Below are 12,246 nucleotides of genomic sequence, written 5' to 3'. Positions count from 1 at the left end.
ATTTATTTATTTATTTTTGGCCGTGTTGGGTCTTCGTTTCTGTGCGAGGGCTTTCTCTAGTTGTGGCGAGCGGGGGCCACTCTTCATCGCGGTGCACGGGCCTCTCACTATAGCGGCCTCTCTTGTTGCGGAGCACAGGCTCCAGACGCGCGGGCTCAGTAGTTGTGGTTCACGGGCCTAGTTGCTCCACGGCATGTGGGATCTTCCCAGACCGGGGCTCGAACCCGTGTCCCCTGCATTAGCAGGCAGATTCTCAACCACTGCACCACCAGGGAAGCCCACATGACTCTTTTTGAATTACGGTTTTCTCACGGTATATGCCCAGTAGTGGGATTGCTGGGTCGTGGAAACACAAGTTTTTGAAAGGTTGCTCCAGTAAAAACTACATTCTAATTTTTGAAGGTACTTTATGAATTCCCTTTGGGAAGACAAATTCTATGTAACAAACTGCCTCTAGAAGGAAATATATTATGGGAAAGAAAAAGTCAACCATGGAAGGTCCATAAAAACCACTGTTCAACATACAGTTAAAGGACATCTGGTTTGTACTGAGCCCTGTCCTGGGTGCTGGAGATACAGAGACGAAGAAGACAGACAAGTTCCTTCTCTCATGAAGCCTATGTTCTAGAAGAGGAAAGAGATAACAAGTAAACGGATACAATGATACATGGCAAATTAGGAACTAAGATGGAAATTAAAAATGCAAAGAGTGTGAAGAACTGACTTTAAATGCAGTGGCCGGGGAAAACCTCTCTGAAGAGGTGACATTTAAATTCAAACTTGAAGGATACAGCTCAGCAGAGCTGAGATAATTGCATTCCAGCAAAGAGAATGTATGTGCAAATGTCCTGAAGTGGGAAATGGCTTAGCAGTTTCAAGTTTCTGAAAGAAGCCAATGTGACTGGAACAGAGTGACCAAAAGCAGAAAGGCATGAAATGAGCCTGGACACATAGGCAGGGTCCCGTTTGTGCAAGACTTTACAGCCTCGGGAAGGAATTAAGATTTCATTGCAAGTGTGACAGGAAACAGAGAAGTGACATCATCTTTATGCTTTAAGACCTCCCCGTGTAAAGACATGACTTACGGGTGGTCTGGTGAGTTCTCTTTACTTTTGTTAAGTCTCTTGAGGTTTGGAGAAGGCTTTGCAGGAGAATAAAAGTGAGAGTGAAAGAATAGGAGAGGGCTTCCCTGGTGGCGCAGTGGTTGCGCGTCCGCCTGCCGATGCAGGGGAACCGGGTTCGCGACCCGGTCTGGGAGGATCCCACGTGCCGCGGAGCGGCTGGGCCCGTGAAGCCATGGCCGCTGAGCCTGCGCGTCCGGAGCCTGTGCTCCGCAACGGGAGAGGCCACAACAGAGGGAGGCCCGCATACCACAAAAAAAAAAAAAAAAAAAAAAAAGAATAGGAGAAAAAGAAGATGTTAAAAATGGACACACACACCCTTGAGGTAACATGACGAACCATATTCATGTTGCCCTCTTAGAATATTATTTGGTCCTTGTAAATATTTTCCTGGATTCTGTCATCCTTGTAAAAGGCCATATACCATAAAGAGAGTTCCAGGTAGCTGCTTTAGGGATTTGGAATTTGTTATGACCCCAAGAAGATCTTACACATGCTGTCACATCTGGGCTTTGATGTGGTCATGCTACAGATAACCTCTTCCCTAGTACATACTGCGTCTCCTGGAAGAACAAGAATCAAAGAGCCCAGTGTACCCACTTGCAAGGGTAAGTTGGGCTCATCCTGGAGGGACAAAGGCATGGCCTTAAGAACGAGAAGAGGGAAAGGAACGGCCCGTGAGAGCCACCCCAGCTGCCCCGCATCCTGCCTCTCTCTTCATAAATTGCTTCTGCTGGAGAGAAGCTTTTTAATTAAACAAAACTGGCTAGAATCTGTCTTCGAGAAAGCTGAATTGTTGAACAGTTTCTGTCTGTGGTATTGCAGTTTGAGGATCCTTGATTTTAGTTCTTATTAGCTATTGCTTTGTTCTTTGAACATGAGAGATGAGCATATGAGGGGCCAAAGAAGGGAAAAGCCACAACCACATCACTTGGAAAGAAAATTAATAGTGATGCAAAAGGAAAACCTGCCTTAGCGTAGGCAGAACAAATAAGATGGAACTCTTTGAAAGGTAGTCGTGAAAAAGAATTTGAGAACGTTTTTCCTCTGATGATGTGAATCACACTTAAGAACAGCCTGTCTGATTTGCATATCTACGAATGGACACTTTTAAAAAAAAATTTAAATGACATCTCTCATCTGCTATCAATTCTTCTTCGTTCTTTTTTTAAAAAATTTATTTATTTTTGGCTGTGTTGGGTCTTCATTGCTGCGCGGGGGCTTTCTCCAGTTGCGGTGAGCGGGGGCTACTCTTGGTTGCAGTGCGTGGGCTTCTCATTGCGGTGGCTTCTCTTGTTGCGGAGCACGGGCTCGCAGGCTTCAGTAGTCGTGGCTTGCGGGCTCTAGAGCGCAGGCTCAGTAGTTGTGGCGCACAGGCTTAGTTGCTCCGCGGCATGTGGGATCTTCCCGGACCAGGGCTCGAACCCGGGTCCCCTGCATTGGCAGGTGGATTCTTAACCACTGAGCCACCACCAGGTAAGTCCCAATGGACACATTTCTACAAAGAGACAGTCAACAGACCAATGTCCACTAGTGGTGAGCAAATTTATCCAGTGGGCTTGTGCTGACAATCTGAGCCTTGGCTTCGCGTTTCAATTCCCTTCATTAGAAGCTTCTAGCACAAAGTTGATCATCCAAAAATTAGACATGGACATTGAAAAGAAGCACAAAGGGGAGTTATCCTCTGGCCAAATTAAATAATTCTACTCTGATGTATTGTCACCTCTTAATGAAAAGTGTAGTCATCAGTTAAATTTAAATGACCGTTTGAGGAAAGTGAAAAAGGCAACATGGTGAGCTCCATTAGTAAGTCATCATTATGAATAAAACATTTATGTCCTTTCTACCTTTCCTCTACCAATACTTTACCATAAAGACAGGAGAGGAGATATAGGCAAACAAAGCAATACCTATAGTACAGTGGTAAGTAATTTAATTTCCCCTACCCTAGCTCAGACTTGTCTCTGAGCTATGTAGTGTGTTTCAGTTTTACGTTTATTACTGCAAACGGGGAAAGAAAGTCTTTCCTGACTTTAACAATAGCACAGTTGGTTAGCTGTCCTGTCTCTTGCCTCAACAAACCATACAGGGACACATAAAACCCATTTCAAATGCACTATTCCCATAAAGTTCAATTTTATTAAGAAAGCCAGCAGAATAGTGATGGTCCATTATTTAGGAGAACCCCATGAGGCTGCAGGATGGTTCCTGACACCATCCACCCTCCTCCCACAACACATGGGTACATATTGAACAACAAATACAACAAAAAGTATTAACAGAATATTTTATAAGGTGCTTTAAAAATCCTAATTTGAGATAATCTTTAGTCTTATTAAACCTTCAAAGATTGAACCCTGAGAGGTGGAAATTATATGAGAAAAACCTGTTGTGTTTCTTCCCCCAAAATCAGAGTGTGTGGCAGGAGGGCCAGCTGTCCCCTTCCACAGTGTGCAGTTGTTACTGGGAAGAGTCTACCCAGCCCAGGAATCTAAACTCTCTGGCATGTAGGTGGGGTCTTGTGACCACTTCTCCCACTGGAATGTGAGCATATGAGATGCGAGTCATGTCCAGGCTGAAACGGTGAAAAAGCAGGGGCGCCTTCCCTACCCTTTATCCCCTCCCGCCAGATGGAGAGAAAGGACTCTGGGGCCCCAGGGGATGTGGAACCCCAAGATGAAGGAAGTCTGTGTCCTTAGATCACCCTGTGGAAGGTCTGTCTTCAAAACACCCTCCTGGGCCTTTAGATGAAGAAAAAAACTGTGTTTTAACGTGTTGAGCAACTGGAATGTGGAGGTTTATCTATTATAGCAGCTAGCGTTATCCTGATTTAACTAAAACTGGGTGGAGGTGGGTATAGATTAGTAAATGGAGTTTCCTAGTTGGTGGTTTATAATAGTTTGGTTTTTCTTCCCAGTTCTTTGATGTACCCAGTAAAGCTCAGATTCCATTACCTAGAGCTCCAAGCTCTGGCAGAAGGTACATTCTGGGACTAACATGGAGGAGGAAGTTTTTTTGCCCTGGAATAACTGTTATTTTTAAGAGCGACAGATCCAGAGTGGAACATGCTCGTTTTCTTGCTAGAGATGCCTTGCCTTTAGTAGGCAAGTGGAAACCATCTGGATGACAATCAAGAACATAAAAGTTATCAAGACAGCAAACTTGGCCAAAGGGCTGTGCTCAGAACTGATCATGTTGCACTTACCTTTAACATCTGTGGTCTCTTGGAGACCAGCCCTGCGGGCAAAGCAGTTTGGCAATGACATCTTAAAGAGAGCAAGTACAAGTTATAAGCTTATGGGTTTATATAAGTCACAGACTATGGACTTAACAGGGCTTTTCACTCACCCTTTCATTTGATTTCTTAAACTTCGACGCTTCTTCTCTTCCTCTCTTTCCATACTCCCAACCGTAAAATCTCATTAAATCAACACAAGTTGGACTTTCTCATTGTGTTTAGTGATTTGTTTGGTCCCTGATTTGTCATAAAAGGGTAAAGTGTTCAACTTTTGTACGTGAAAATCTCAAACATTAAGTTCAAAATTGTTTTCACAGGATTTCTGAGACCTTTGCTAGAGAGTTGTTTTCAAAATAAAATCAGTGCTATGAATGGAATAGGAAGTATTACAGTAATTATGTTGGTTTCCCAGGAAAACTTAGTAGCAATGGGGTAACTTGGGGATTCACAGATGCTGTGTCTGTCTTTCAAAACATATCTGTAGTTCAGTTTCCCTGAATCCAGATATGACACCTGTTTTAGGCAAGCAGTTGGCTTGGCAGGAAGCACGGTCATCAATTTCTAGAGGGCAACACATGGGGGCCATTGTTTTAGGGCCTCTGATTGGGGGGAGGATGGTCTCCGAGCTCCGGGGACCTGGAATGTGTGTGTGAGGTAAGGATAGAGGGGAATTATCTCAGCCTAAAGCGTCCTGAAATGCTCCTGGACATGTATTCAGCCCACAGATTAGCCCTGATAACTCCTGAGATGACAGCTGGTGGCCCACCCTGTATCTTTCTTCTTCTAACCTACAGCAGCAATTGAATCACTAGAGGGTATTAATTTTTAAATGTACATTTCTAAGCCCAACCCCAGTAATTATTTTTCCAATAGGTTTGGGGCAGAAGGTCTGAGGCAGGTAATCAGTGGGCCAGTTTCCTGACTTCTATGGGAATCATTTCTTTGCTTCTCCTTATATTTTTTATTACCCAGGCAGATATACCCAACACTATATTTGGCTTAGACTGTTTTTTTTTAATTTTACGTAAATGGAATAATACAATACGTATTGCATCTGGCACAAAATGCTCAATAGAATGTTTGTGTCATTACAAGGTGTAACCATAGTTTGTTCATTTACACTGGCATTGTATGATCACAGCACTGTCTATGCATTCTGCTCTAGATGAATAGTACATATTGTACATTTGGCTTGTTTTCAGTTTTTTGGCTATTATGAAAAATGCTGCTATGAACATACTTGTACATGTCTCTTGGTGCATGTGTGACAATGCCTTTCAGCTGGGTATATACTTAGAACTGCTAAGTCCTAGGAAATTTATAGCATCAACTTTAGAAAACAAGACCAAACTGTTTTTCTAAAGAAAACAATTCAATGCACATTCCCACCAGATGTACATGAGAGACCTCATTGTTCTACACTCTCACCAGCACTTAGTGTTAATGGTGTTTTTATTTTATTTTTTTATTTATTTTTTTCGGTATGCGGGCCTCTCACTGCTGTGGCCTCTCCCGTTGCGGGGCGCAGGCTCCGGACGCGCAGGCCCAGCGGCCATGCCTCACAGGCCCAGCCGCTCCACGGCATGCGGGATCCTTCCGGACCGGGGCACGAACCCGTGTCCACTGCATCGGCAGGTGGATTCTCAACCACTGCGCCACCAGGGAAGCCCTAATGGTGTTTTTAATTTTAACCTTTCTGGAAGATGACATGAGTAAGCTCATTGTGGTTTTAATTTACATTTCCTGATTACTAATGTGGTTAAGGACCTTTTGATAAGTTTATTGGTCACTTGGATATCTTGGTTTATGAACTTCATTTCAAAGTCTCTGTTCCATTTTTCTAGTGGGTTGTCTTTTTCCTACTAATGTGTAGGAATTTTTTATATGTATCATAGTTATGAGCCCTTGGTCAGTCACTGAATTGAAAATCTTGACTTCCTCTCCGTAGCTCGCCTTTTCATACTTGTAAGGGTGTGTTTTGTTAAAGAGAACTACTTAATTTTAAGATAGTCCCATTTACTTCACTTTTTCTTTGTGGTTAGTGCTTTTTGTGTCTGTTTAAGAAATCTTTGCCAACCTCAAGATCAACAAGATATTCTCTATGTCGTCATCTAATGGATTCGCTGTTTTGCCTTTCACACTTAGGCCTCTAATTCATCTGGAATTAATCTACCTGGGATTGCAAACACGACCTTTCTCCACTGTTCTGCTATCTTTCTCATAAGTAAGTGCCCATATATTCATGGTTCTGTTTCTGGGCTCTTTATTCCGTTCCATTGGTCTGTTTGTTATCTTTGTGCCACAATGCCATCCTGACTTAATTACTGAGGCTTTATAGTAAATTTTGTTATCTGTAGAACAAACCCTCTTACTCTGTTCTTTTTTGAGAGTGTCCTGGCTATTCCCTGGCCTTGAATCATCTTGTCAAGTTCCACAAAAACACCTATTGGAATTGCATAAATCAATTTGGGGAGAAATAATATTTTTATAATATTTAATCTTCTAATCCATGAACATGGTTTACCTCGCCATTGACTTAGATCTTTATTTTCTCTCACTAATGTCTTATAGTTTTCTGTGTGGAGATCTTACACATCTTTGATTATCTTTATTCTTAAAAACTTGACATATTTTAGCAAAGTGGCATTTTTTTAAAATTTCATTTTAAAAATTGCATCTGGCTCAAATTAATTAATCTACCTGGGATTGCAAACATGACCTTTCTCCACTGTTCTGAGTGTTTTCACTGGTAAGTGAAAATCTGGTCTGGTATGTACTAATTTTCTTTTATATTTCCTGCTTTTAAAGATTCATGAAAATTTTGTATTGTGCGCCTTCCTTTATTATAAAAATGTTTACTTTCCTTTATTATAAAAATGTTTCTGCTCTCCATCTACCTGTGTTATAGGCATACCTTGTTTTATTGGACTTGGCTTTATTGTGCTTTGCAGATACTGTGTGTTTTACAAATTGAAGGTTTGTGGCAACCCTGTGTTCTCAGATAATGGTTAGCATTTTTTTTAGCAACCAAGTATTTTTAAATTAAGGCATGAACATTGTTTTTTAGACATAATGCTATTGCCCACTTAACAGTATAGTGTATACATAACTTTTATATGTACTGGGAAACCGAAAAATTTGTGTGACTTGCTTTATTGGGTTACTCACTTTATTAGACCAAATTGCAATATCTCTGAGGTCCGCCTGTACTTTTCTATTGCTGCTGTAACAAACTAATGCTCCCTATTTGTCCCGTGGCCTTTTAGTAAGCCCTGGCACAGCGCCTCTTCATATCAGAAGCATGATCCAACATGCTGCTGCTTTTTCATTCCGGGATTTGTCTCTATAAGTACCAATGCAGAAGGGAAAATCATTGCTTTTCAAAGAGTTTGGGACTCTTCTGAAAGGCCCAGTCACAGTTTTCATATTTTCTGGGTTTGTATACCTCAGAGAGTCCAAGGTTGAGATAGGGAAGCAAGCATTGCCTTGAAGATTCCCCTGCTGGCCTAGAGGTGCCTCAAAATTCACAGAATTAGCAAAGGGACTTCCAAAGTTAATTGAGGTGTCAACATACTCAAGAGCTATTAAAAATGCAGTGACTGTGTAGTTCACTGGAATACACCAGACGAGGCATCCAACTGCAAAGTACTTCTGAGACATTTTGGCTTTAAGCATTGTTTTGATAATTTGGAAAGCGCTGGAAGGCAAAATAACTAGTATTTGTTAGGGTATTATTTGAATTATTCCTCACGTCTCAAGTTGGAGCCAATAATCCAACTGATCTTCAAATAGATTTCCAGAATTTGGACAAGATATTTGACAACCTACAGAGGGAAATATTGCATTACGGATCCTCATCTTTTCCACATCCTCACTTAATGCTTTCTGTCTCAAACTCACTGAGCTGCTCGCAGCTCTCAGATAACACCTGGGATTAAGTGCTCTCTGCCTTTGTGCACTCTCTCCTCCAGGCAGCCCTCCCTTCTCTCCCCACCTGCTAAACCAGCTCAGAGGAAAGCTGCTTTACAGAGCTCTTTGCAGAAACACAGTACCCCTCCCCCCGCCACAGACACTGATAAAATCTCCTTCCCCTGTGCTGGTTACTTATTTCTGTGGTTTCAGTTACCATATGAAACTGAACTTAATGTTTTCTGTGGGCCTGTCATAGGGCTTGGTTTATAGTAAACACTCAGAATATGTCTTTCGGGCCCCCAACACTTGAATTCATCCAGAGACAATTCATGGTGGAGGGCAGAGGAGGATTTAGTCGACGTTCCTCCTGCTCCGAGGGAATTTTTCAATTCCCCAAAGTGGAAAAACTAGACAAGAAACAAAGTGAGATTCTCGGGAGCACCTCTGCTGAGCAGAGAAGACAAAATACCTACATCTTAACCGAATACTCATATTTTAACTTTTCAAGAGTAAAGGTAGTTGCGCATAATTTTAGGAGTACTAAATAGAGAATACAAACATAATTTCAGCTGGTAACTGACATTTAGCAGTGACATCGCCAGGGGTGAATCACAAAGGAATCTTACTGGTTACACGCAGGCCAGGGCTGGTCTGCTTGAAGTCCGCCGCACGTGGAATCATCCAGCTGCTTTTTCCGGTAACTGCCCGCGTACGTTGTTACAGACTAATCTGACCACCTTGTTGCATTCTGCCAAGATGCTCCAGCCTTCAGTCGGATCAGATCAAACTCTTGAGAAGTAAGAGGGCTAAAGGGCAGAAGAATCTGTGGAGTCAAGCACAAGAAGTGTGACATGGCCTGTTCCGGAAGGACGACTTTTCAAGCCCTCTGCATAAGGAAGAATTAATTTCCTGTTTGTAGCAAGAACTAATTGACCCGCCTCACCAAACTCTGTGACTCAGACAGCTCACAGAATGCAGAAGCTGAACTCTCTTAAAGTTGCCAAGCAACAGGTCACACAATTCCACAAATACCACCTACCATCCCCCCAAATTTCAACTAGCAAATTTAGAAGTTATATAACTTTCTGGCTTTCGCTGTAAGCGATATACTGCTACAAATTATGGCAAGAAAGCAGGTGGCCACTGCTTTTATAAATAAAAGAGTGAGTCCTAATCACGGTGGTTTAAGACGTGGAACAAGAGGACGGTGCCAAGCATTCATTTCCTCTAAAGACTGGCCTCCAAGGGTCTGGAGGCAAACGTGTCCCTCTAGTGATGTCAACGATAGCAGGTGACTCAAACGGCTTCTTGCGTGTCATACAGCAATGATGCTGAAGCTGGCAGCATGCTGAAGTTGCCCCAGGAGCTGGGAAAATCAGCACCCCAGCCCATAGATTCTGATTTACTTGGTCTGGAGTAGGGCCCAGGCTTTGGTAATTTTCAAAAGCTTATTTCTGGAAGGTTCTAAAGAGCAGCCAGGGTTAAGAATTAAGGTCACTGAAACACCACCGTGAACCTTTTTTAGAATCTTCTGTTCACCTGATTTCCTCTATCCTTCACTAATAATTACTCTAAACCTGGTTAATACGCTTGCCTCTCCTTCTCCACACAATTGTTATTCATTGGCAAATCGAAACAGATCTTTCTATTTTTGTCCTTTCTGTGATCAATTCTTTTTTCTTTTAATTAATTTTTATTGGAGTATAGTTGCTTTACAATGTTGGGCAGAAGTTCTCAACCCTCTGTGTTCATTCACGTAACCTGTGGGATTCTTTATAGAAACACATGTCCTGCAGCACCTTGATCAGCAACTCCTTGAGTGGATCCATCATCAGCATTAAAAAAAGAATCTCCAGGACTTCCCTGGCGGTCCAGTGGTTAAGACTCCGCACCTCCAATGCAGGGGGCGTGGGTTTGATCCCTGGTTGGGGAACTAAGATCCCACATGCAGCATGGCGTGACCAAAAAGTTTAAAAAAAAAAAAAAAAGGATTCTCCATAGATGGCTGGATCAGCACCCATGGGGCACCTTAAACATGCAGAGGACTTGCCCTCCCTTCACAGACTATAGGTCTGAGGAAAAGCCCCAGAATCAACATATTTCTATGGTTACATGAGGCAGTCTATCTTTGAATGCTGGGAATACGAGATGAATTTAAACAGTCTTTTATTTGATTTTATTTTTGAGATTATATTCTTTTTTTAAAATTAATTAATTTATTCTTGGCCGCGTTGGGTCTTAGTTGCTTGCTGTGCGCGGGCTTTCTCTAGTTGCGGCGAGCGGGGGCTACTCTTCGTTGTGGTGTGTGGGCTTCTCACTGTGGTGGCTTCTCTTGTTGCAGAGCACGGGCTCTAGGCACGTGGGCTTCGGTAGTTATGGCACGTGGGCTCAGTAGTTGTGGCTCGCGGGCTCCAGAGCGCAGGCTCAGTAGCTGTGGTGCACTGGCTTAGCTGCTCCGCGGCATGTGGGATCTTCCCGGACCAGGGCTCGAACCCGTGTCCCCTGCATTGGCGGGCAGATTCTCAACCACTGCGCTACCAGGGAAGTCCCTAAACAGTCCTTTGAAGTGAGGCTGACATACTACGAGAGTAAAATTACTTGCTAATACTTGTTAGTATTTAAAAGTAGAAGTATCTTTCCTTAAAAGTTTGAAATTTGGAACATAAGCACATTTGCCCTAGAAGGATTAGGCCGATGTTCGCAGAGCTGGCTGCTTTTTCTCAGGGAGTTGGAGGTTCCTTCGGGAAACCCGGATGAGAGGAGAAGGTGGAGATAAAGAGCGAAGGTGGGGAGCGCAGACCAGGCTGCCCAATTCTTTTCGGCGTACCCAGTGTCAGGTGGCAACTGCTTCGATGCTTAAACCTTTAGCCACTCTAGCAAAAATGGTGGTTTAAAAATCTCTGCTAGGGCTTCCCTGGTGGCGCAGTGGTTGCGCGTCCGCCTGCCGATGCAGGGGAACCGGGTTCGCGCCCCGGTCTGGGGGGATCCCACGTGCCGCGGAGCGGCTGGGCCCGTGGGCCGTGGCCGCTGGGCCTGCGCGTCCGGAGCCTGTGCTCCGCGACGGGAGAGGCCACGGCAGAGGGAGGCCCGCATACCACAAAAAAAAAAAAAAAAAAAAAAAAATCAATCTCTGCTAGCAGTAAATATTGTTTTGAGGCAAGAAAATAAATAGAACAGATTGTGAAAGATTATCTGTAGAAAGCATTTTAAAATTTTCTTCTTAGATTATGTGGCTGTCTATAAGCAATTATGTAATGAAATAAACTCTAAAAAATAAATTAGGGTATAAATATACCTTATTATCACATTCCTGTCCTTTATTTTTCTTTTCTTTTCTTCTCCCAAAATCAATAACGATATCATTTTAACAATTATAACCTCAAGAACCAAGAGTAGTGAAACTTAACAATTTGAGTGAAAATGTCTAATATTGGTTTAGATGAGATTATAGCTTAGTTCGTCAGTCTATTAGATGTTGAACAAGTCTGTTAAGAATAAGTTGGACTTCAAATTAGAAAAGAAGTAGAACAGACTAACTGAATTTATTATAAGTATTTAGTCTAAAAAATAGTTATTATAAAATAGTTATAGTGATTATAAAATATTGGCTATATTCCCCATGTTGTACAATATATCCTTGTAGCTTATTTTATACCTAATAGCTTGTACCTTTTAATCCCCACCCCTACCTTGCCCCTCCCCCTTCCCTCACCCCACTGGTAACCACTAGTTTGTTTTCTGTAGCTGTGAGTCTGTTTCTGTTTTGCTATATTCACTAGTTTGTTGTATTTTTTAGATATAAGTGATATCTTAGTCCACATATAAGTGATAATGCAGTATTTGTCTTTCTCTGTCTGACTTATTTCACTTAGCATAATAATATACTCCAAGTCCCTCCATGTTGTTGCAAATGGCAAAATTTCATTCTTTTTTCTGGCTGAGTAGTATTCCATTCTAGATATATACCACATCTTC

At 42.4% G+C, this 12,246-nt stretch overlaps 1 protein-coding gene across 1 annotated transcript; it reads right to left on the bottom strand.

Moving 5' to 3' along the window:
• Positions 1 to 516: 516 nt before the first annotated feature.
• Positions 517 to 9,124, bottom strand: C7H4orf51 (chromosome 7 C4orf51 homolog). The gene is given in 3 exon segments (XM_028492545.1): positions 517 to 624; positions 4,327 to 4,387; positions 8,898 to 9,124. Coding segments are annotated over 3 exon segments (396 nt in total).
• Between the last annotated feature and the right edge of the window lie 3,122 nt (positions 9,125 to 12,246).

This window comes from Physeter macrocephalus, chromosome 7 (genome assembly GCF_002837175.3).
Source record: "Physeter macrocephalus isolate SW-GA chromosome 7, ASM283717v5, whole genome shotgun sequence".
Lineage (NCBI taxonomy): Eukaryota > Metazoa > Chordata > Mammalia > Artiodactyla > Physeteridae > Physeter > Physeter macrocephalus.
This window is presented reverse-complemented; position numbering and strand designations above follow the sequence as displayed.